General features: G+C 40.4%; 1 protein-coding gene across 2 annotated transcripts; it reads left to right on the top strand.

The window, feature by feature from the left end:
• Positions 1-27,458, top strand: LOC124114800 (leucine-rich repeat and coiled-coil domain-containing protein 1-like). Of its 2 annotated transcripts, XM_048399941.1 has the most exons (13): positions 1-46; positions 2,695-2,969; positions 4,922-5,080; positions 10,010-10,199; positions 11,525-11,593; positions 12,843-12,974; positions 13,809-13,913; positions 16,079-16,126; positions 17,705-17,835; positions 18,372-18,437; positions 20,301-20,391; positions 21,159-21,230; positions 26,721-27,458. In XM_048399941.1, the coding sequence occupies exons 2-13, from the start codon at positions 2,806-2,808 to the stop codon at positions 26,778-26,780; spliced, it is 1,287 nt and encodes a 428-aa protein (XP_048255898.1). In that variant the 5' UTR covers positions 1-46; positions 2,695-2,805; the 3' UTR covers positions 26,781-27,458. The 2 variants fall into 2 exon arrangements, with proteins under 2 accessions (XP_048255898.1, XP_046331514.2); XM_046475558.2 differs by lacking the exon at positions 16,079-16,126.

Here is a 27,458-nt window from a genome sequence, read left to right as displayed (position 1 = left end):
GTGGAGTTGTTCCCCTTCGAAAAGGCTTCCTTAGAAACAGCGAGTGGTAAGACACGTAGAGGATGCAGGCTAGATTTGCTTCACTCATTTGAAATAAACGGACGGTTACATTGAACACTCTTATTCACAAAATTGTGATACATTGTACACAAACCAATGATGTCGGCTTGATAGAAACACAAAGGAACTGTAATTAATAACCAGACATGATAAGAAACACCTGCACATCCAATGAAAGTTTTTAACATTCATGTATCTTATGTATATTTTTATTTGTCTGTAGCTACAGATTGCTGTGAATACCATGCCTCAAGGTGTTTCTAATACTGCAAGAATTTTTTCGGGACTTTTACATACTTCAGAATAGGGCTGGGACGACTCCAAATTTACTACCAGGGTACCCACACCCCTGTTACCAAACCCAACCCGGGTATCCGATGTTACAAAAAGTTACAAAATGTCCGATTGCAAAAAGTTTGACAGTAGCCTGAGCAAAATGTATTTAGATACACGTACGAAACATTCTGGTCATGTATACACTGAAGGTATATAACTCCATAGGAATGCGATGATCGTCATGAAGAAATGCGAACATAAGTGATTTGTGTAACCATGTAGTTATAGTGAACTTTTGTCATGAAACAATATATCACGTGACTAAGCAGGGGTCCGGGTAGTTCTTTCGGTACCCAGGTCCTACTCAGTACCCACCCGGCCCGAGTACCCGAGGTACCCGTCCCAGCCCTACTTCAGAATACATTTCAGTAGATCTGAGACCTTAACCCCTTTAGACTAGTACAATTTAGAAAAGGATTGAATGAAAAAAGTGAAGCGATTGTCTGTAAAAATATTTTAATGGATTAAACATGTTCAAGAATGTTGGTATTTTTATTTGGGGATTGCCAAATGAATCTGGGTGTTTATATAGACTTTGTATCTGTCTACTGTTGTTTTAAATAATTGTCAGAGGAATATACAGCCATAGCCCTGTAACTTAGGCTGCAAGTCAGGAGGTGGAGACTAGTAGCAATTCTTTCACTCAAGGAAGTTTAGGTAAACAAAGTGAAAGCTACATACCAATGAAAGTGATGTCCAGAGACAAGTTTGTACCCATATTCCCGAGGCAAGAGAGTTAACTGACTTTAAAAGTCCAGTTTCCACCCTTGCCAAACTAGGCTGGAATTACTGGGCTCGATCGTAGCGCCACCAGTGGCTATTACCATTTATGTCCCCTCTAAGCCTCTCCTATGGACCAATCAGATTCCACCTCTCGTATCACTTGCATTTGCTTCACCCAAAATGGTGGCGCCCAGTCAGGACTATCTGATCGATAGTCAAGATCTATATTGTGATAAAACGGGTCTTACATCTCGAAGTGCATCAAATCACGTGAGCACCTTGATGAAAAGACTTGAAAAATATCTGTTGACAACGAGTTGGCGGTGCACATGCTTTGCAAATCCTGCAATCGACCGAAATCTGCACAACAGTTTACGAACCAGATTTCGATTTCGGTGCACGATTTTGATTGGACTATGCATAGACTCGTTAGTCCAGCCAAAATGTAACTCCATAATACCAGCCTAGTTCGGCAAGGGTGGAAACTGGACTTTTATAGTCAGTTAACTCTGTTGCCTCGGGAAGATGGTTTGTACCCATCCCCCTATTACCCCTCCCTACCCGGGTACCTGCTGTATTGCGAATAGTTTGACCAGAGCCCTGGCAAAATGTATTCAGATACTCATATAAAACAATCTGGTCATGCATACACTGAAGTTTATCTTTATTCACCTGCATAAAGTCAGAAGGAATGTGTTCATAGTCAGAAAGAAATGCGACCATTAGTGGCTTGTAGTGTAACCATGGAGTTCTAGGAAATTTTGCCATTAAACAATATATCACGTGACTAACCATGGGTCCAGGTAGTTCTGTGGGTACCCAGGTCCTACTCAGTACCAACCCGACCCGAGTACCCGAGTTACCTGTCCCTGCCGAATGTTTGCTTATGTCGATCTTTGTGGTGTTTTCATCAAGTAAAGAAGGAAAGACATGTAGTGTTTTTCTCCATCTATAGTTACAGACTGTAAAATTATATAAGTTTCAGATGAAAATCTGATAAATAGTATTTTATGGCCTTTTGTGGAAATACAATGTATCATTGGGTTCTTTATAACTGAATCACCGGTAGATTGGGAGGAAACATGTGCACAGCTGATTGCTATTTCCGGCTAAGTTTACAAGAAAATACACACGGTAATCTTAATCTCTGCGTATAAAACAATGCCTTGGAGAGCAGGAAATACAATTTTAATGGTAAATCATCATGTCTAGTAATGTTTTATGTAAAATTTAATACTTTTATTGACCAAGTTTGTTATACCTGTTTATTCGCCTGAATTCGCTGAAGGGATACAATGTGTTTTTTTAAAGCGCATATAATTACTGGATAAATCATTTTTTTACACTATGAATCATAAACAACTTCTATTCTAATTCTTTTTTAAACTCTGAAACGTGAAACGTAGATGGTGTTAGGTGGGCAGAGCATGTATACTGTTTTGTTGGTCATCTACCACCTATGACTCGACCTTCATTAAACCGCTGATCATCTATAACACTCATCAATTATTTGGACCCCAAAGGTAGCGTTGTAGCGAGGGATCACTGTATATAGGTTCTACAACTATGTTTCAGATGTTCAAGATGGAGGATACACGCTCTCCCAAGTGACACTCATCATTCGAGGAGAATGTAAGGAGCTACAGCAATATTAGTGAAGAGACCTGTCAGATTCCTCTGAGAATAATGGGGACGTATTTAACACCTGAGTTTGTGGAACGCCGCATCTCACGGCTGACAACACTCCCAGATGGGTGGAAAGCATCAACTAGTCGCACACTGTACCAACTTGACTTAAAGATGTGTCAAGTGAAGTCACTCGTCTACAGCTTTGAGTGGGGCAAGGAAAGGTAACTCTTCACAATGGCATCAATATGTTTCAGCAAAGACGTATACATCTTTGGTTTCAGCTTGGTATATCATGTACAGTATTCAACGAAATAAGCATCCCGTGCCCATGGCGATATTTGCTAATATATTGGCTAGTGAACAATCCCAATTAGCACCCCTTCTGATTGATCAAGACTTATTTATTCGCGTAGAATACCCACTAGTGTGTTATATGCACCCTTAATTATGGGCAATTAAATTCTGGAAAAATATATCCGTCGTACATAAACATTTCAGGCTGTCAGCATTAACCACAAAATTTAACTTTCAACTCTGTTTTTTTCACCAAAATAATATTCTAATAAGAGCTGCCTATTTCTAATTTTGAGAGCGCCCTAGGCGTTAATTACGTCGAATATGGTATACTTAAGCCTGTGATCAATATACTGATAAACCAGCAGAAAGCAGTACTTGTTTTTAAGTCAATTCTCCAATTAGCAACTTCTCACAATGCTTAACAATAAAAAAACAACCAGCAAAACAGTATGTTCTGGTTCTCTCTGAAAGACGTGGTCACATTTGCTTTATCACTGCCTCAAACTTTATGTGAGTTGTACTACAGACTGTCAGTTGTGGGAGGAGCCAACATTAGATGTTTTTATATAAGTAATACACGTGAAACCCACACGCAGGGGTATGGTACTGTAATGTTTTCAGCAGCCGATGGGCTGTGTCACACTGGACGATAAACGATTGAAGACATAGTAGCGTGGACCATGCTTCATTATATTCTTCCGCTTCCATGACCTAAGGGACATAACTCTCATGCCTTGTTACTGGGGCTGGGACTGTACATCAACTGTTCGATCAGATACGTATCACGATACTTGCATGTGCTTTATTCTGTGGTGTGTAAGCCATCGTTTACATAGACAGGATGGCCAAATACCTGGCACACTAACAATTTACAGTTGGCAGTGTCAAGTATTATGCGCAGTGGATAAAAATATTTACGTTTTTAATAACTAGTAATTAGTATTTGGTGTAACATTTATTAAAAATTACATTTAAGGTTAGAATCGATACCTTTTACTTTGTGTGCGATTGTGATCAATATTTGATTCGAGAAGTAAAACATCGCGATCCACCGATGCATCTGTGTATCATCCCACGACGACTTGTTACCCAAAGCATCCCGCTAAAATACATTTCACACTGTGATCTACTCATGTGCTGTACTGACAGACCAACAGTCACTAATACATAGAATCTGTTTCTCTTTGGGCTTTCTGCTGGCATATAACTGACACAGAGAGATATAACTGAAATACTTTTCCATCAGCATTTAACCATTCCTTTTTCTCATTTATTCATCCATGTTCTTGTGTTAAATAATGCGAAGTAAAAGAAATAGATAATGAAAAATACATGTTGCTGTTGTACATTATGCTTTGAACCCAACTCACTCACTCCCTTGATGTATCGTTTCAAAAGAGATCTTTTGAATTCAGTTACGGTATGTGTGAAATGTCATATTTATTACCATTTTCGATGTAATAAGCGCCCATGGCGATATTTGCTAATATACTGGCTAGTGAACAATCCCAATTAGCACTCCTTCCGATTGATCAATGTACACAAAACCTATTTATTCGCGTATAAAACGCACTAATGTGTTATGGGCAATTAAATTCTGGAAAGATATATCTGTCGTATATAAACATATCAGGCTGTCAGCATAAACCATGAAATTTATCTTTCAACTCTGTTTTATTTTCTCCAAAATAATATTCTAATAAGAGCCTCCTATTTCTCATTTTGAGAGCGCCCTGGGTGCTTATTACATTGAATACGGTAACAGTGGACTTATGCAAAAATTATAAACTGAAGTGTGAAGAATTTAAACACTGACCCAGTTTACCATTAGGGACATTTATATCAACAGGTTCTAAGTGCTCATTCTTAATTTCAGAGAAGGCTACATGCTGAGGCAACCGTCTGTCCTTGACGCACCGGAGCGCATCCTGCGTCTGGATGTTAGCCTCAACGAGCTGGCCTTCCTTCCTCACGATGGCCTCCTCCCCTTCCGTAACCTTAGAGAGTTGGACGCCTCGCTCAACAAACTCAAGAGGTAGGTGGCCTTTGTTGGGAGGGGTTTGTTTACCACTGAACAGGGTGTAAAATCTATTTATGTTTTCACAAGTCTTCACCAATTATCTGCTCAGGCGTTGCCAGATCTATGATTTCCTCAAGGAAATGTCACTAGTCCTTCTTGAAGTATACTTGTCTCAGACTTAACATTTGAACCATGATGATAAGGAAAGATGTTACTTGTTATGAATCCATTTACCAATTTAATGTCTTGTTTTGTGGATTGCCTTGGTTACTGAGACAACATTGTATGACCACACTGTATGACACACGGTATGACAACACCTTATGACAACACTGTATGACCACTCTGTATGACAACATTGTATGACCACATTGTATGACAACATTGTATGACCATACCGTATGACAAGTACGACAATATTGCATGACAACATTGTATGACCACACTGTATGACCACATTGTATGACAACATTGTATGACAACATTGTATGACCACACTGTATGACAACATTGCATGACCACATTGTATGACAACATTGTATGACCACATTGTATGACCGCACTGTATGACAACACTGTAAGACAACATTGTAAGACAATACCGTATGACAACATTGTATGAGACAATGTATGACAATTTTGTATGAGAACACTGTAACACAACTTTGTATGACCACACTGTATAGCAGCACTGTATGACAACAATGTATGACCACATTGTATGACCACACTGTAAGACAATATTGTAAGACAACACTGTATGACACCATTGTATGAGAACACTGTATGACAACATTGTATGAGAACACTGTATGACAACATTGTATGACCACACTTTATGGCATCATGGTATGACAACACTGTATGACAACATTGTATGACAACACTGTATGACACCATTGTATGACAACATTGTATGACAACATTGTATGACAACACTGTATGACCACATTGTATGACAACATTGTATGACAACATTGTATGACCACATTGTATGACAACATTGTATGACCACACTTTATGACAACATTGTAAGACAATACTGTATGACAACATTGTATGACCATACTTTATGACAACATTGTATGACAACACTTTATGACCACATTGTATGACAACATTGTATGACCACACTGTATGACAACATTGTATGACCATTCTGTATGACAACATTGTATGACCATTCTGTATGCCCATACTGTATGACAACATTGTATGACCACACTGTGTGACAACATTGTATGACCACACTGTATGACAACACTGTATGACAACATTGTATGACCAAAATAAGAAATTGAAAACTATCAGTGATTTGGAGTTAATTTCATATTTTTTTTAGGAATATAAACCTTTTGATTTAATGACAAAGATAATGTGTCTCACAGATTTTATTTCCATGCAGTTCCATGGTTGCATGCATACCTGTTGTACGTTTGGTTGCATCATTTCTGAAATGAGAACTTTTGGTTGTACACAGTTATCTCCCTTTGAATGTCTGGCTTGACATTGGAGTTTTGTTGTGTGGATGTGGTACACAGTTTCACTGGCAGTAGTGATGTAGCTGTGGTAGACTATAGCAATAGTGGTTCATCTGCTCTATAATTATGGGATGGGTGATTTTAAGTGTCCACACTCAAAATGACATCTTCCCAAGGCAAGGGAGATAACTCACTATAAAAGTCCACTTTTCACCCTTGCCAAACTGGGCTGGAATTATGGAGTTATATTTTGGCTGGACTAAATATATAGTCCTATCAGAATTGCGTAATGAAATCGACATCCGGTTTGTAAACTGCCGTTTCGTAAACAGATTTCGGTTGATTGCAGGATTTGCAAAACAAGTGTACCGTTAACTTAGCATAATCTGATGTTTTCCAAATCTTTTCAAGTTTATACTCAAGGGTACTCACGTGATTTGATGCACTCTGCAAAGTAAGACCCGTTTTATAACAATATAGAGAATCTCACCCGAGTGTCTTTTGATATCAAATATATCAACACGAGTTGATAAAAGTGGAAAAATTCCGAGATATATTTTATATCAAAGGACTCGAGGGTGAGATTTTATTTATCATCCAACATCATTCTTTCAACTTTTTCAATTTTCAGTAATTAGCAGTGTCTTCAGTGTAAAAAGTACTGCAAACGGCTTCAGAAGCAGAGCCATTAGTGATGTCATTTGATTGTGACGTCATGGTAACCAGTGACGTCACAATGGTCTGCAAAGCATTGTGATGTAATTTCATTGCAGCGATATCTACAGTGTAGATATATAGAATACTAAACGAGCTCCCGTGTAATACCAATTTTATGGAACGAGTGAATAGTCAGATACCATAACTATTCACGAGTTTCATAAAATTGGTTTTACACGGGAGCGAGTTTAGTATTTTATTTATTACTGGCCATTTATAACGTTTTTAGAATTATACTGTTGAGTGTGAATAGGCTGACACCTACAGGATCCACGGCATAATCCAACTGAGTTTAACACAGTTATACTTCAAATACGTCAAAAGTTGAAACGTATGATTTTAATACCATCAAACGGTCCACCTTTAGAATCCAGGCGTCCGTTCCACAAAATTATCCTATCGTTAAGGTTATCGCAACTCATATACTTTAACTTAGACCAACGACTGTCGTCGCGCTACCGTACGATCGCCTTGTGGAACGGGGCCTTGCACCTCAAAGTTTACAATCACGTCACAATACCCGATGACGTAATTTGTGGAATTTTGTTGCAAGATCCTTCGGCGAAACAATGCCATGTGACGTCAGCCTAGCAACAAGGTTGCTGGGGTCATCCAGTGTGCATAAGCTCCTCTCAGTGATCTATCATCTCCACACGCAATGTTGTTGAATAAGCCAAGGGATGTTGAGAGCTTTCAATATTTGTTCGTGAAACGTGTTCCGAGAGTACATAAGCACGAGTTTTGGTATTACACAATGTGTAATACAGCTGTATGTTTATTAAACGGGTGATCTCTTCACGGGCAAGTAATAAATCGCTTGATCTCATCCAAGCAATATCTCCTGTGGGAGCCAGTTTTGGATGATAAATATGATGTTGATTATGGATGAGACAGTCGTCACTGGGTGACAGCATTTTATTTGAAGCAAATGCAAGTCATATGAGAGGTGGAATCTGATTGGTCAATAGGAAGGACATAGAAGGGATACAACTTATAATAGCCACTGGTGGCGCTTAGTCGAGCCCAGAAATTCCAGTCTAGTTGGCAAAGTTGGAAACTGGACTTTTATAGTCAGTTAACTCCCTGGTTTCGGGAAGATGTCATGATGAGGGAAACTTGCCCACCGTAACCATAGAAACTACCCCCTGTATTTCCAATACCCCCAACATTTGGTACAATCAAGGTCAACCAGCCCAAAGTGTTTACTTGTAGGGTCCAAATGAACTTGACCATTGATCTGTGGTCTGTGAGCAAGTGTTTCTTGTGTGTTTGATCACATGTAGCAACTCAGTGCCCAATAAGTTGAATTTGAGTAGAAATTATTTCATTTTGTTCTGCTATTTGTATTATTGATGAAGTGTCTGCCCCGAGCTATTTTCTTTCCAATACTTACACTATTTAGCTTTCTCTAGTCAAGCCGATTCTTCTTTTGAGCCTCGTCAATATAATACTTCACACGTTTGTGAACACTACACGCCTCCTTTACCTGTGAAGACAAATGGCCGCTTCGTGTATCCGCCATTTTTAACCAACAAATCTTGACCTGGCCGACTTCCAGCAAGAGGGGCGGGGGGGCGGTCGGGTAGCCTAGTGGTTAAAGTGTTCGCCTGTCACGCCAAAGACCCAGGTTCGAATCCCGACATGAGTACAATGTGTGAAGCCCATTTCTGGTGTCCCCCGCCGTGATATTGCTGGAATATTGCTAAAAGCGGCGTAAAACCAAACTCACTCACTCACTCACTCACTCACTCCAGCAAGAGGAAAACAAGCAAGTGTTCTAGGGCTAGGACGGGTAACTCGAGTACCCATTACCCACAGGACTACCCGGACCCTATACAAGTGGTTAGTCACGTGATATACGAGGTCACTAATGTTCACTTTTCTTTTAGTCTACGCACCCATTCCTCCTGACTTTTCATATGGTTGAATAAAGATATAACTTAATTCAACTTCAGTCTATGCATGACCAGATTGTTTAACATGTATCTGTTTGGCCAGGGCTATGCTAATAAAGTTCCCTTTCAGAAATTTTGAGACATCTCTTGAGACCTACAGTGGGTACCCGGGTAGGGTAGGGTAATAGGGGGGCGGGTGCCCGGGTAGTAAATTTGGACTCGTCACAGCCCTACAATGCTCCCATTAAATCACACAAATGGCAATATTTCTCATAGCGCTTGTTGCCACCGGCTTCAATATCAGGCCGTGGTTCACACGAAGTTCAAGCATGAAATAGGATGTCTGAGAGTTTTAAACAGCTTTATTGCTTTAACTGACTACTGACAGACACATATAACTACTTCTCTACATCGTGGAGGAATGTATTCAGGGGGATGGAGGATCGTAGCATGTACAAACTCTGTGAAGTATTGAAGATGATATGAACCATACGAACAAATTGCGTTACCGTATTCGATACCCAGGGCGCTCTCAAAACTAGAAATAGGGGGCTCTTATTAGAATATTATTTTGGTGAAAAAAACAGAGTTAAAAGATAAATTTCGTGGTTTATGCTGACAGCCTGAAATGTTTATATTCGGCAATTAATTTCCAGAATTTAATTGCCAATAATAAAGGGTGCATATAACACACGAGTGTGTATTATATGTGAATAGGGGCTGGAAGTGATGCTAATTGGGATTGTTCACTTGCCAATATATTGCTGTGGGCGCTTATTACGTCGAATACTGTATACAGTCTTCAGCTGCTAAACATGATGTCAAATTGTCAAGCATGTGTATTTATTCAGCTTTCAGGGCATTGAGGTATTACATCATCTGTTCAGCCTTAATGTGGCCCACAATGCATTGCGTCACATCGATGGTCTGACAACCAGTTCGTCTATCGTTGAACTCAATTTGAGTATGAATGAAATTCGAGACATTTCCAGCATGCCAAGTCTCATCAACCTACGGATCCTAAACCTCAGCAGTAATAAAGTAAGTTAGTTATCCTAAATGCCAATGTGTAGTAAAGTGTACACTACCGTAATTGCCGTAATAAACACCTGGGGTGTGGGGGGGGGGGGGGGGGGGAAGGGAGGAGTGAGTGTGAAGGGGGGTTGTTAATACAACCATACATGAGTTACATCTCAGTGAGACCACAATGTTTTCAATAAATATTAAATGTTACCAGGGGATTATATACCCCTTCAGCGCTGCTATTCCTGTATTATAATCTAATATTATTCTATAGTATGTAGAATACTAAACTTATGGATAGTTCGCTTCTGAGAGTCTGAGTGTCAGAAACAAGAACTATTTCATAAAATTGGTATTACATGGGAGCAAATTGAGTATTATATTTATAACTTTTAAAAATTTCAATGTCGTGTGTAAATAGACAGACATCTACGTGATCCACCGCATAATCCAAATGAGTTTAACAGAATAATATACTACTCAAAAGAAGTTAAGGATCACCCAATTCTTTCATAATGGTAAAGTTAATCTGTCATGACATGAGAGATTAACTATAGTAATATGAAAGAATCAGTTGATCCTTAACTTCTTTTGAGTAGTATACTTCAAATACGTTACAAGTTGACATGTATTTTTTTAATACCATTCAATGGCCTTCCTTTAGAATTCATTGTGACATGTTCGTAAACTTTGTGGTGTGAGGACCCATTCCACGTAGCAATTGTAGTGCTCAGGTTATTGTAACTCCCATACTTTGACCCAGACTTACGACTGTTGTTGCTCTACTATTGCTTTGTGGAATGGGGCCCTGCACCACAAAGTTTACAAACACGTCTCAATACCCTATGACATAATTTGCGAAACAATGCCATGTGACGCCAGCCTAGCAACAAGATAGCTGGGGTCATCAAGTGTGCATAAGCTCCTCTCTGTGATCTGTCATCTGTACACGCAATGTCATTGAAAAAGCCCAGGGATGTTGAGAGTTTTCAATATACGCGCTTTGGTACTAAACAATGTGAAATACCAGCTTATTAAAAAAGTGGTATCTCCAATAGGCGAGAAATAAATATACAATAAAATTTGGACTGTCATGTACATTTTTAGTCTTTGTAGGGATGCTTATAAAGATTACATTCAGAATGGTCTGAAAATTGGTCAAGGGGTGCTTATTGGAGCAGAGTGCTTATACCTCAAATACAGCATATGAATTTTTAACTACATCTCCTTGTATAAAACATCCACCTAAGCACTATTAAAGTGCGTAACTTGGATCTTAAGTCTCAGTCCTAAAGTACAGTGTCCTGTAACCAAGTACATCCTCATCTCTGCTCATCTTGTAGCTGGGGAGTCTGGAGGGACTCTCGTCTTTACCCAAGCTGGAGGAGCTCAACGTTCAGAGAAATCAGTTGGTAAATATGAAGATGATACAATCTCATTAAAATCAGATCTGAGTTCTTCCTGCCGCTAAACAAAGATCTGAGAATATCCCATTACGGGTCACGTCGGAATGACCTTTCGCAAACTTTGACCGACCACTGAAATGACAAACAAGAAGTTGATATCAGCCCATCAGAAAGCAGCTTTCTCGAGCTTTACGACACTCGTTTCAACCTGGTGACTTCAATTTCAGACTACGCTTAAAAAATTTGTTGACAAAGTTCTCGATTAATATTTGAAAACTGAACAAATGAACATTCTGGAATGTCTAATATATGGTTGAGATTGTATGGCAGTGCTTCCCACGTACTGTGCAACGTCCCCTCCATTCAAATGTTTATCCTACGGAAGCGGGAGATAGACGATAATTTTGACGGAATCAATCGTACGGGCCGTAACTGTCGTTCGGAATACACCATGTTAATGTTTTTGAGGTTGCATGAATAGACAACACATTCCGACCGTCACTTTCATGATCTGGTAAGCGACGCTTTGTTTGTTGGATGAAAGGTCATTCTGACCTGACCCGTAATGGATGTCCTCAGATCTTTGTTTAGCGATAGCGAGAACTAAGATCTGATTTTAATGAGATTGGAAGATGATGTGAACTGAACTAACTATTCCAACTACATGGAGCAATTATTTCCACTGTCACAAACGGCCAGTGAAGATCCGGGGTAGAATAGGTCTTCAGCAGCCCTTACTTGCCGTAAAAGGCACCTATGCTTGTCATAAGAGGTGACTAACGGGATCGGGTGGTCAGGCTTGCTGACTTGGTTGATGCATATCATCGTATCCCAATTACGTAGATCGATGCTCATAATGTCAGTCACTGGATTGTCTGGTCCAGCCTCGATTATTTACAGACCGCCATCATGTAGCTGGAATATATTGCTGAGTGAGGTGTTAAACAACAAATAAAAAACATCCCACTTTCTCTGTTTCTGATGTCTTCACTACTGTCATGGTTTCACTTGATTCCAGAAAGAAGCTTGCTGTAAGTTTCAGAAAGTAAAAATGTTCGATGTATTGTTAACGGACAGAGCTAATGCTTTAACCACTTAGATACCTCATCCCCCTGCATAGTATGAGAATGAATAAGCCATGGTATGTGTATGTACTTTTTTAAATGCTGGCCATATGTACCGGCAGAAAATAATTACCAGTTGTGGCAAAATCTCTTGTGAATTAAGCTAGGCGTATATTGCAATCTCCCGCCAGGTGAGTATAGTACCAATCACCAGCTGTCTTCATCTACGGATGCTCAACGCCGCCGAGAACAATCTCAAGGAGCTGGACACAGTCACTGCGGTCCTTGAGAAGATGACGTGGTTGCAGGTGCTCAGTTTACATGTGAGTCTGACTTGTTCTTTATTTACATGTGAGTCAGACTTGTTCACCGTTTACATGTGAGTCTGACTTGTTCTCCGTTTACATGTGAGTCTGACTTGTTCTCCGTTTACATGTGAGTCTGACTTGTTCTGAGTTTACATGTGTGTCTGACCAGTGCTTAGTTTACATGTGAGTCAGACCAGTGCTTAGTTTACATGTGAGTCAGACCAATGCTTAGTTTACACGTGAGTCAGACCAGTGCTTAGTTTACATGTGAGTGTGACCAGTGCTCAGTTTACATGTGAGTCAGATCAGTGTTCAGTTTACATGTGAGTCAGACTTGTTCTCAGTTTACATGTTAGTGGTTCTCAGTTTACATGTGAGTCAGACCATTGCTTAGTTTACATGTGAGTCAGACCAATGCTTAGTTTACATGTGAGTCAGACCAGTGCTTAGTTTACATGTGAGTGAGACCAGTGCTCAGTTTACATGTGAGTCAGATCAGTGTTCAGTTTACATGTGAGTCAGACTTGTTCTCAGTTTACATGTTAGTGGTTCTCTGTTTACATGTGAGTCAGACCATTGCTTAGTTTACATGTGAGTCAGACCATTGCTTAGTTTACATGTGAGTCAGATCAGTGCTCAGTTTACATGTGAGTCAGACTTGGTCTCAGTTTATATGTTAGTGGTCCTCAATTTACATGTGAGTCCGACCAGTGCTCAGTTTACATGTACAAATACAAAAGAACTCATTATATCTTCCCTCACTGTTGAATCTTCCCATTCTGTGACACTGTGCTATCCCCCAGATGATAATGAAAGAAACATTTAACAAGTTGAGGTCGTATGTTTCAGGGTAACCCAATAGATCGAGAGCACAACTACCAGACGGATATCATCCGAGCCGCCAACGTCATGACCCTCGACAACATCACCGTTCGACCCTTGCCAAGGATAGGTGTACGTAGCTATTGTCCTGAGAGTAGTAACAGGTTGTTTGGGGTGGGATATATGGTTTCTGGTGCCATCATCAAATTGTGATTTCACTCAAGCTTCTAACTCAAAACTCCTCTTTTTTTAAATGTACTGGTGTTTACAATCGACCCCATAATCCATACATTTTTTTTTTCTTGAATTATATCTTAAACAAAAGTAAATTCAAATTCAAACCAGCACAGGGGCGGTCGGGTAGCCTAGTGGTTAAAGCGTTCGCTCATCACGCGGGAGACCGGAGTTCGATTCCCATCATGGGTACAATGTGTGAAGCCCATTTCTGGTGTCCCCCGCCTTGATATTGCTGGAATATTGCTAAAAGCGGCGTAAAACGATACTCACTCACTCACTCAAACCAACACATTTAGTGTTTTCCCTTGTCATGGTGAAATGACTGGTTTTCATTCCACATGAGACATGAACAGCAGTTTGAAAGGGAAAGAATGTTTAAAAGTTTCTTTTTGTCTCCAATATACGTTATACAGCATCAAGGGGCGGTTGGGTAGCCTAGTGGTTAAAACGTTCGCTTGTCACGCCGAATACCAGGGTTTGATTCCTGACATGGGTACAATGTGTGAAGCCCATTTCTGGTGTCCCCTGCCGTGATATTGCTGTAATATTGCTAAAAGCGGCGTAAAACGATCCTCACTCACTCACTCAAACCAACACATTTAGTGTTTTCCCTTGTCATAGTGAAATGACTGGTTTTCATTCCATATGAGACATGAACAGCAGTTTGAAAGGGAAAGAATGTTTGAAAGTTTCTTTTTGTCTCCAATATACGTTATACAGCATCAAGGGGCGGTTGGGTAGCCTAGTGGTTAAAACATTCGCTTGTCACGCCGAAGACCAGGGTTCGATTCTTGACATGGGTACAATGTGTGAAGCCCATTTCTGGTGTCCCCCACCTTGATATTGTTGGAATATTGCTAAAAGCGGCATAAAACCACACTCACTACCTATACAGCATCAGTCTGGCCGGGAGTGGTCGGTCAAAGGTTCATGGCCGAATTATTGAAATTCTGATATTTGAACCCTTAAATTGTCTTGACCAATGCATGATGTCCTTATTATCATTACTATTATCAGTTTGACCATGTCACAGTATTTATATATCAGTAAAGATTATAAGATTGCAGGCTTTTCTTTGGAAACACAACAACCATCTTGGATTTTTACTAACGGTATACAGGCTCATGTGGGGTCAGTAGTTCTGCTCTCTGATTGGTCAATCTCACTTTGAGGCATAATAAGTGGTTTTATGAGCCCCGCATTAGGTTTTATACCAAAAGCTGGAGACGAGTGGTATAAAACCTAATGAGGGACGCCTTGAACACCCATGTTCCCCGAGTGATCCTGCTAGGACAAATTTATCTTACCGACATGTTTTAATATGCCATTGTAAAATAATTCAAACAAATTAAAACAGATGTTCGATTGAGCTGAGGTTAGCTTGCTTTTTGTCACGTGACTTTCAATGACTTGGAAAAAGCATGCGGCTTTTTGCTTTGAAGCGGGATATAAGGGATTTTTTCTCTCAGAAATCCATGTGCAGCCTGACTTGCTCATTGCGGGGTATAAGGGATTTATTACCCTCCAAGGCAGGTTACACAGTATTTTATCAAGATCACATGGACTTATCTGATCTCATCATTCTGACATGGAGGTATGATAAAGTATTTTATCAAGATTACATGGATCAATCAGATCTCATCATTCTGACATGGAGGTATGATAAAGTATTTTATCAAGATTACGTGGATCAATCAGATCTCATCATTCTGACATGGAGGTATGATAAAGTATTTTATCAAGATTACGTGGATCAATCAGATCTCATCATTCTGACATGGAGATATGATAAAGTATTTTATCAAGATTACGTGGATCAATCAGATCTCATCATTCTGACATGGAGGTATGATAAAATGTGTTCTTATTTTCCTGTGGTTTGTGATTTGTACCTAGGTATTCTCAACAGATGATGACCCAACATTATATTCCAGCTACATTTAAGCATTGATCTATCTAGAACTACAATCGGACCGATTGTCAGAATTTTAAAAAATTTTTTATCCTATTCTACGTTGAAATGTTTTTTTCAATGATGCGTGTCATGCATGTTACTGTAGGACGACCCAACACCGTCACCTAAACTACGTACTCAAGTCCGGCCATTGGCAAGTTCAGCTCAAATATATAGTCACTCACACCATAGCTTACACATACTACAGTTTAGAGCTTGTACTGTGTCTGTAGTTAGATTAGAGATAATTCATGTTTCAGATATTGATACTTTAACAGTTTGTATGTACCACATTACTCCATCACTTGTGAATACCGACAGCCGATATGTGGTGTAATCGTGACATGTCTTTTCTCAGTCAGCTAATGTAATTAACCTGTGTATAACACATAGAATTTAAATGACCATGAGGGACGGTCGGGTAGCCTAGTGGTTAAAGCGTTCCCTCGTCACGCCGAAGACCCAGGTTCGATTCCTGACATGGGTACAATGTGTGAAGCCCATTTCTGGTGTCCCCCGCCGTGATATTGCTGGAATATTGCTAAAAGCAGCGTAAAACCATACTCACTCACTCACTCAAATGACCATGACTCTGTGCATGACATTGGTCCAAATGCTACCGTTGCCTGATATTGAAGCAATATGTAAAATAGAGGCTGTAAGGATTGTGTTGTACGAGACATATTGCTGATGTTGTCTGAGTGTGTATCAGTGTCACCTCTCGCTGGTTCCCCCTCTTTAAACCAGACCTAGCATTCTCTGCACCGCGGCCATGTGTATTCCTGGATGATGGAGGAACGTAGTGTATACAGACAAGTGAAGTGTTGATGATGTAGATCTGTTTTTCTGAATAATACTTTCAGTCGGTTTAGACAACTTGATTTTCTTTAAGCAGATTTAAGATGCTGTTTTGTATAGATATGTCAATGGTTTAAAACCCAAACTATTCTTTTATCCTGAAATATATGTTCGCACTGACCTCATAACATAGTTTACTCATTTTAAGAAAAGATGTACATATTCATAATGGCGTTTTAGACCTTGTTTTGGAACATACTATTATCTATATATATTAATTTATTACAGTTGATATTTCTTACCATTACCCATGCTAATTCATTTCTTTGGTTTCTTGAGAACCCATTAAATTAGAAATAATCTTGTTTTACTTTATGATATGTTCATGAAACATTTAGGATTGATTTGTTTGTGACCAGACGACTTGTGGAATGTTGTTGCTTTTCTTTTGACACTTGCTGTACATAGTTACTTCCCTTAGTTGTGCCAGAATCTGATGCTCTTGGGTTTGAATCCCCAAATTGCCAACACGTTTGTCAGCATTTGGTGCTCTTGAGTTTCACTGAAATGGTAAACATGGTGAAGACCTGAATCACTTTACGCTTTCCTCCCATAATAATCATGACAAAACTGAAATACTGTTGACAGCGGGCTTACAAACATACCACGCTTATTCTTTTAACAACACATCACATAGATTCACACTTAGAGTGTTACAGTAGTTCGATTTAAGTTTAAAATAGCAGCACAGACAAAAACTTGGTTGTTATTTTTGTAATGTTTCTCCATGACTTCATAACGTTTATTTTGATGGTACATTTCTTTTTTGACTTTTCAAATTGTAAATTTCTTAATTTTATTTTTATGTTGTACTTTCGTAACAAACAATTCCGTATCAATGGATGGATCAATGGTGATGTTGCTACTGCTGCAGGTGGAGCATCGCCGTCACACGGACAACATCATCACACTCAAAGATGCAGCAAAACAGGCTTTCGAGGAGCGGATGCGCGGAGCCAGGGGAGCCATGGAGGAAAATGTCAACTTCCTTCAACACAGGATACAGTAAGTACACACAGACAGCCAGGAAGTACACACAGACAGACAGGAAGTTGATGTCGAACTGGACACCAGGCTTACTTCAAGATGGAACACTTGCTATTAAACTGTCTTTTGGGGATAATGTAAATATGTCTAGCTTTTTAAATTAAAAATTCATATCAAACATTTGTTTTTTTTGAAGATCCATTGTTTTGTCTATAATGCTTATTCAGTTGTAATGAAAACCGATGTGTTTGATACACTGAATCTAGTGCAGGTACTTTGCTAAGTAGTTGAGCTTTCATCATATATGTAGTAATTAAGACTAAAATATCTTTATGAGGTTCTATAACGTTTATTGTCAAAACAATACATCTTACATTATTGGAGGTCCAATTTGTCCATTATTAGAATTTTTAAAATATTTTGTCAATGTGTAGAATCTATGTGATTGTGCAATAATTGTCTTAATTTTGCTAATGGAAAGTTTATATTTGTCTTGCAAGATAAGGGAATTCTGTGGTCAGTTAAGTGTTGTATGAGCAATGTACTGTCCCCAGGTCCCTGCAGGATGAGTACCGGGAGTTTGAGTACAAGATGAGAGCTGACCTCGACGTTTGTCTCAGGTACGATTGGTTACATAAAGACTACTGACTTTTCAGTTATTGTTTGAATGAGGTCACAGTTGTCTTTTGTCTTTCATGCAGACCCTGAAACATATATATTCAATACAACCCTTGCAAGTCTATTATAGTGAGCAAGTCAAGATTACTGCCGCATCTGAAAATGAGGATAGCCTCTGCGCTCCTTTTATTATATTTTATTAAAATAATTTAGTTTTTTTTCCTGTAAAATATGATCATTTCAGAGACTAGATGTTAGTCAAAGTAGTCTCCTGTCAGGTCCTGTACAATGGATGAGGTTACAATGGATGAGGTCATGTACAGTGGACGAGGTCATGAACAATGGATGAGGTCATGAACAATGAATGAGGTCATGAACAGTGGATGAGGTCATGTACAATGGATGAGGTTACAGTGGATGAGGTCATGAACAATGGATGAGGTCATGTACAATGGATGAGGTCATGTACAATGGACGAGGTCATGAACAATGGATGAGGTCATGAACAATGGATGAGGTCATGTACAATGGATGAGGTTACAATGGATGAGGTCATGTACAATGGATGAGGTCATGAACAATCAATTGTGACAATGAACTGATATGACATCACAATTCCACAAGTCCAAACCGTCAGAGTGGAAGGTCTGGGGTTTGATCCCCTGGCCGCGTCATACCAAAAGACGTTAAAAGATTGTACTTCTTGTTACCCTGCCTGGCGCTTGGCATCAAGGGGCTAAATCAAGGACTGGTCGTCTGAACGGACGTCACTGAGTTACAAATAGTAATGTCATAGAACATAATATAAGATGACGTCACCAACAAGAAACATGATGGCAATGAGGTCACATAGCAATAGAATAGACAGCAGCCCGTTGTTAGGGAATAGCGGACAAGTTACTGTTGCCCGCAGATTTCTGTTAACATGCGGGCATTTTTATGATAATTCTATCCAATTTTGCTACAATATTTTAAACGTTTGCATTTTGTGCATTATATATTCCATTGTTAATATTTATGTTTACATTAAAGCGTTGTATCCGAAACATATTTACTGGTCCTGTCGTTTAATACCAGTTGTAAGTGTCACGTTTTCATTTTGACATGACATGTGCAACAAAGATACCAAATAGTGTAAACTTTTCAGCATAATAAATTTGTTATGGTGTCTTTAGTTGCAGTATACGGTGTCTTATTATGCCTCAAAGTGAGACTGACCAATCAGTGAGCAGAACTACTGATCCCACATGAGCCCGTATGCCGTCAGTAAAAATCCAAGATGGTTGTTACTGACCTAATATGATCCAATCTTGGATTTTCCAACCCCCAACTCACATACTTCACATGAAAATTCTGGTACCGAAATTCGTTATTTGACACTGTGTTGTGTATAACTATCATTAATTGTGATGTGCAAGGACATTAATCTGTTTTTTAGATCATGTTCGTGATTTTATTGATAAAGATTATAGTTAAAATTGTAAACAAGGTTTGGCCTTTAAGGTTTGAAGAGTAGTCTCCCTTTGACCCTTAACATACGGTTGTAAGTGTCAGGTTTTCATTTTGACATGACACGTGCGATATGGATACCAGAGAGTGTAAACCTTTCGGCATAATAAATTTGTTATGGTGTCTTTAGTTGCCGTATACAGTGTCATATTAGGTTAGCAGAAAAATATTGGGCAAGGCATATTTTTCTGCTAACTTAATTAATATGAGGCGGTTTATGGCAACTAAAAACACCATGACTCATAATATTGTATTGTGACATTTAATTTGTATGATAAAACAGAAATTGATACCGTGGATAAATGGTTAAATGAACATTTGAATAAATGTTCTAAATTTTTAACAATAATTTTCAGATACATGGACACCTTGAGTTCTACAGAAGCAAGCAGTTTTGATCGACGGTCATTGAATTTCCGGTCTGGCAATGAGAAGCCATGGGAAGGAGTATGTTGACTGAATCTTTTAAGTTACTGTGATGTTTTGAACCCATGCCTGTGTATTGATCACAGTCTATTTGGAAATGAACAGCTTTAAAACAATACAATGCTCTCTGTTTGTGTAGATAGTTTCTCACTTGAACAGTCTGACCGCTATTTACAATAGTTCATTCCTAACCACTCATCAACATCTTCACGAGGCAAGGGAGTTTATTGACTATAAAAGTCCAGCTTCCACCCTTGCCGAACTAGGCTGGAATTCCTCAGCTCGATTGTAGCACCACCAGTGGTTATTACGAGTTGTGTCCCTTCTACGCCTCTCCTATGGAACAATCAGATTCCACCTTTCGTATAACTGGCATTTGTTTCAAACAAAATGGCGGCGCCCAGTCAAGACATTTTGATCGATAATCTAGATCTATATTGTGACATCACGAAGTGCATGAAATCTTGTGAAGACCTTGATTAAAAACATGAAAAACTGGGAAAATATCTGTTGACAATGAGTTGGCGGTGCACATGCTTTGCAAATCCTTCAATCGACCGAAATCTGCATGACAGTTTACTAACAGGATTTCGACTTTGTTTGCACGATTTTGACTGAACTATGTATAGACTTGTCAGTCCAGCCAAAATGTAACTCCTTTATACCAGCCTAGTTCGGCAAGGGTGGAAACTGGACTTTGATAGTCAGTTAACTCCCTTGCTATGGGAAGATGCTCATCAATGACAAGTATTGTGACCCTACTGACACTCCTTGTTATTATTTAACAGTACACCCACAGAAGTCCCCGACCAGAGCACAGGAGCAAGGAAGATTACACAGATGTGAAGAACACAGATGAGGTGAGAAATGAAGGAGTGACAGAGGGAGAGAGAGGGCAGGAAGGAAGTAGGGAGAGAATGAAGGAGTGAGTAGGGGAAGGAGAGAATGAAGGAGTGAGTGAAGGACGAAGATAATGCAGGAGGGAGAGAATGAAAGAGAATGAAGGAGTGAGTGAAGTAAGAAGATAATGCAAAAGAGAGAATGAAGGAGTGAGTGAAGGAAGAAGAGAATGCAGGAGGGAGAGAATGAAGGAGTGATATACAAAGGAGTAATGATGGAGGTAGAGGGAAGGCATGGAAGGATGGAAGGGAGAGAGTGAAGGAGAGAATGAAGGAGTGAGTGGTGGGAAGGAGGGAATAAAAGAGGAAGGGAAGGTATATAAGAGTGAGGTAGGGGGGTAGAAAATTATGGAGGAGGAAAGGGAAGGAACATCTTCCAGAGGCAAGAGAGTTCACCTGATGTAAATGTCCAGTTTCCAGCCTTGCTGAACTAGGCTGCAATGAATGAGGGAGAGGGAGGAATGAATGAGGGAGAGGGAGGAATGAATTTGGGAGGGGGCAATGAATGAGGGAGAGGGAGGAATGAATGAGGGAGAGAGAGGAATGAATGAGGGAGAGAGAGGAATGAATGAGGGAGAGGGAGGAATGAATGAGGGAGAGAGAGGAATGAATGAGGGAGAGGGAGGAATGAGTGAGGGAGAGAGAGGAATGAATGAGGGAGAGGGAGGAATGAATGAGGGAGAGAGAGGAATGAATGAGGGAGAGAGAGGAATGAATGAGGGAGAGAGAGGAAGGAATGAGGGAGAGAGAGAATGAATGAGGGAGAGGGAGGAATGAATGAGGGAGAGGGAGGAATGAATGAGGGAGAGAGAGGAATGAATGAGGGAGAGAGGAATGAATGAGGGAGAGGGAGGAATGAATGAGGGAGAGAGGAATGAATGAGGGAGAGAGAGGAATGAATGAGGGAGAGAGGAATGAATGAGGGAGAGGGAGGAATGAATGAGGGAGAGAGAGGAAGGAATGAGGGAGAGAGAGAATGAATGAGGGAGAGGGAGGAATGAATGAGGGAGAGGGAGGAATGAATGAGGGAGAGAGGAATGAATGAGGGAGAGGGAGGAATGAATGAGGGAGAGAGGAATGAATGAGGGAGAGAGAAATGAATGAGGGAGAGGGAGGAATGAATGAGGGAGAGGGAGGAATGAATGAGGAAGAGAGAGGAATGAATGAGGGAGAGAGGAATGAATGAGGGAGAGAGAGGAATGAATGAGGGAGAGAGAGGAATGAATGAGGGAGAGAGAGGAAGGAATGAGGGAGAGAAAGAATGAATGAGGGAGAGGGAGGAATGAATGAGGGAGAGAGAGGAATGAATGAGGGAGAGAGGAATGAATGAGGGAGAGAGAGGAATGAGGGAGAGAGAGGAATGAATGAGGGAGAGAGAGGAAGGAATGAGGGAGAGAGAGAATGAATGAGGGAGAGGGAGGAATGAATGAGGGAGAGGGAGGAATGAATGAGGGAGAGAGAGGAATGAATGAGGGAGAGAGAGGAATGAATGAGGGAGAGAGAGGAATGAATGAGGGAGAGAGAGGAAGGAATGAGGGAGAGAGAGAATGAATGAGGGAGAGGGAGGAATGAATGAGGGAGAGGGAGGAATGAATGAGGGAGAGAGAGGAATGAATGAGGGAGAGAGGAATGAATGAGGGAGAGAGAGGAATGAGGGAGAGGAATGAATGAGGGAGAGGGAGGAATGAATGAGGAAGAGAGAGGAATGAATGAGGGAGAGAGAGGAATGAATTAGGGAGAGAGGAATGATTGAGTGTGGTAAGGAGTGAATTAGGGAGGGAGGAATGAATGAGGAAGGGGTATAGGGAATGAGGGAGGTACATAATGAGTGAGTGAGTGAGGGATTGAATGGGGAGGTAGAGAATGAATGAGGGAGGGTGAGAGGGAAGGAGTGAAGGATGGAAGGAGAATGGATGAATGACGGTGGGAAGGAGAGAATGAGTGAAGGAGGTGGGGAGTTAATGAGGGGGAGAGGGAAGCAGTGACTAGATGACAAGTCGATCAGTTTAGAATTATAAACATCTGCCAGGAAAACATTGAGATGTCTGTGATCCGTTTGCCTGCTGGTACACACATACTTGTTTCCCCTTATTATTTCTTCCTTGTTGCCAACACCTGCATCCTGCGGGGACCACTCCCTCGAAACATCATTGTCACACACACCTAACGGGGGTCACGACACAGCATGCGTTCCTGGTCATGGCGATGGACATGACAATGTTCACGCACAAATTACACTGCCATGCAGGCCTCAAAGTTGTGTATGTATATGTAAGGGACATTGTGTATATGTAGGGTACATTGTGTATATGTAAGGGACATTGTGTATATGTAAGGGACATTGTGTACATGTAAGGGACATTGTGTATATGTAAGGGACATTGTGTATATGTAAGGGACATTGTGTATATGTAAGGGACATTGTGTATATGTAAGGGACATTGTGCATATGTAAGGTACATTGTGTATAAGTAAGGTACATTGTGTATATGTAAGGGACATTGTGTATATGTAAGGGACATTGTGTATATGTCGGGTACATTGTGTATATGTAAGGGACATTGTGTATATGTAAGGTACATTGTGTATATGTAAGGGACATTGTGTATATGTAAGGGACATTGTGTATATGTAGGGTACATTGTGCATATGTAAGGGACATTGTGTATATGTAGGGTACATTGTGTATATGTAAGGTACATTGTGTATATGTAAGGGACATTGTGTATATGTAGGGTACATTGTGTATATGTAAGGGACATTGTGTATATGTAAGGGACATTGTGTATATGTAAGGTACATTGTGTATATGTAAGGGACATTGTGTATAAGTAAGGGACATTGTGAATATGTAAGGGACATTGTGTATATGTCGGGTACATTGTGTATATGTAAGGGACATTGTGTATATGTAAGGGACATTGTGTATAAGTAAGGGACATTGTGAATATGTAAGGGACATTGTGTATATGTAGGGTACATTGTGTATATGTAAGGGACATTGTGTATATGTAAGGGACATTGTGTATATGTAAGGGACATTGTGTATATGTAAGGGACATTGTGTATATGTAAGGTACATTGTGTATATGTAAGGGACATTGTGTATATGTAAGGTACATTGTGTATATGTAGGGTACATTGTGTATATTTAAGGGACATTGTTATGTGAGGTACATTGTGTATATGTAAGGTACATTGTGTATACATAAGGTACATTGTGTATATGTAAGGTACATTGTGTATACATAAGGTACATTGTGTATATGTAGGGTACATTGTGTATACAAAAGGTACATTGTGTATCTGTAAGATACACTGTGTATACAAAAGGTACGTTGTGGATATATAAGGTTAGTTATGATGCCACCTGTATTTGTTTGCGTTTCTCCTGTCCCACAGGTCAGTAATTATCTGGCCATTCAAAAGGATGTGAAAGTATGTTATCAAGCTCTGAAACAAAAGATGGGAAGGAAGTGAAAGTAGGGATGTAACCCAGTCTGTTCCTTTGTTCTGTCCTGCTTGGAAGTACGTCACCCTTTCTGCTCTCAGCACTCATACAACAACGGTTGCAGTGCGGATATAGCTCAATGTTCTCAGTTCAGGATCACAATAACTTGGAGAAAATCTGGAAGATTCATGAAATGATACAGACAACATATCTGTTTTATCCTCAAGCATGGATATGAGAGACACTAATCTGTATGTCCTGAAGATGTGGAGGTGGGGACACTAATCTGTATGTCCTCAAGGTGTGGAGATGAGAGACACTAATCTGTATGTCCTGAAGGTGTGGAGGTTAGAGACACTAATCTGTATGTCCTCAAGGTGTGGAGATGAGAGACACTAATCTGTATGTCCTGAAGGTGTGGAGGTGGGGACACTAATCTGTATGTCCTCAAGGTGTGGAGATGAGAGACACTAATCTGTATGTCCTGAAGGTGTGGAGGTTAGAGACACTAATCTGTATGTCCTGGTGGTGTGGAGGTTAGAGACACTAACCTGTATGTCCTGAAGGTGTGGAGGTGGGGACACTAATCTGTATGTCCTCAAGGTGTGGAGATGAGAGACACTAATCTGTATGTCCTGAAGTTGTTTAGATGAGAGACACTAATCTGTATGTTCTGGTGGTGTGGAGGCAAGAGACACTAATCTGTATGTCCTGAAGGTGTGGAGGTGAGAGACACTAATCGGTTTGTCCTGAATGTGTGGAGGTGAAAGACACTAACCTGTATGTCTTGAGGGTGTTGAGATGAGAGACACTAATCGATATGTCTTGAAGGTGTTGAGATGAGAGACACTAATCGATATGTCCTGAAGGTGTGGAGGTGAGAGACACTAATCTGTATGTCCTGGTTGTGTGGATGTTAGAGACACTAATCTGTATGTCCTGAAGCTGTGGAGGCGAGAGACACTAATCTGTATGTCCTGAAGGCGTGGAGATGAGAGACACTAATCTGTATGTCCTGAAGGTGTTGAGGTGAGAGACTCTAATGAGTATGTCCTGGTTGTGTGGAGGTGAGAGACACTAATCTGTATGTTCTGTTGGTGTGGAGGCGAGAGGCAATAATCTGTATGTTCTGGTGGTGTGGAGGTGAGAGACACTAATCTGTATGTCCTGAAGGTGTGGAGATGAGAGACACTAATCGGTATGTCCTGAATGTGTGGAGGTGAGAGACGCTAATCGGTATGTCCTGAAGGTGTGGAGGTGAGAGACACTAATCAGTTTGTCCTGAATGTATGGAGGTGAAAGACACTAACCTGTATGTCCTGAGGGTGTTGAGATGAGAGACACTAATCGATATGTCTTGAAGGTGTTGAGATGAGAGACACTAATCGATATGTCCTGAAGGTGTGGAGGTGAGAGACACTAATCTGTATGTCCTGGTTGTGTGGAGATGAGAGACACTAATCGGTATGTCCTGGTTGTGTGGAGGTGAGAGACACTAATCTGTATGTCCTGAAGGTGTGGAGATGAGAGACACTAATCTGTATGTCCTGAAGGTCTGGAGGTGAGAGACACTAATCTGTATGTCCTGGTTGTGTGGAGGTGAGAGAAACTAATCTTGATGTCCTGTTGGTGTGGAGGTGAGAGACACTAATCTGTATGTCCTGGTGATGTGGAGGTGAGAGACACTAATCTGTATGTCCTGGTTGTGTGGAGGCGAGAGACACTAATCTGTATGTCCTGAAGGTGTGAAGATGAGAGACACTAATCTGTATGTCCTGAAGGTGTTTAGATGAGAGACACTAATCTGTATGTTCTGGTGGTGTGGAGGCGAGAGACACTAATCTCTATGTCCTGAAGGTGTTTAGATGAGAGACACTAATCTGTATGTCCTGGTTGTGTGGAGGTGAGGGACACTAATCTGTATGTTCTGGTGGTGTGGAGGTCAGAGACACTAATTTGTATGTCCTGATGGTGTGTAAATGGCTGCTTTCTGTGTACAGGTGTTGAAGTGTGCTTACAACGAGCTGGCCCGGGACCAGGACAGACTGGAAGATGTGTAAAGAGTTCATTCACAGCTTCACACAAAGGATGAAGATACTTTTACACTGGCAGATGTGAAAGAAGGGTGGGAAGGCGATATGCTCCTTTCCTTACAGGCACCTCAGTTTTCCAACCTGTTAGTTCCTCATCCTTGTGGGTTTTTCTTCACTTCAGGACTTCAGAACAAAATTTTGAAATACCCAGTGGTTAAAATTTGAATTTGGTTTCATTTCAATTAATAAGACTTCAATATCCTCTGGAAGCCTCGTGAAAGGATCTTACCCGTTAAATCGGTAAAATCATGGGGAGAACATACCCCTCCCCTTCCTTCTCCTTCATCCATGATCTTCCTCAGTATTAGATTAAGCAGGACCACACGGTAGTCATTCCCTGTACAGTATATTCCGACCAGTATCCATGTACTCAATCACTCCTTGTGAGCCAGGAAGCAGTTATCTGGAATATGTGACTAATCTTGTATATGACTTGTTCTCTTGTGACCCCAGTGACTGGGAGAAATATGCCTTTGTGTATCAAGTGTTGAGTCAATGTTACCTGCTTCTACTGAGAGCGACGAGTGGCCCAGTCGTCCAAGGCCCCGCGATGCGCAGTGCAGAGTTGCGTCCCTTGGGCACGCCAGAAACCTATGATTGTGGGTGTGAATCCTGGTTCGCCCCGATTATGTTTCTAGGTTTGTC

The sequence above is a fragment of the Haliotis rufescens genome, unplaced genomic scaffold (genome assembly GCF_023055435.1).
Source record: "Haliotis rufescens isolate VD_foot unplaced genomic scaffold, xgHalRufe1.0.p SCAF_2, whole genome shotgun sequence".
Taxonomy (NCBI): domain Eukaryota; kingdom Metazoa; phylum Mollusca; class Gastropoda; order Lepetellida; family Haliotidae; genus Haliotis; species Haliotis rufescens.
The sequence above is the reverse complement of the archived record's forward strand: the minus strand, read 5'-3'. Positions and strand labels throughout refer to the sequence as shown.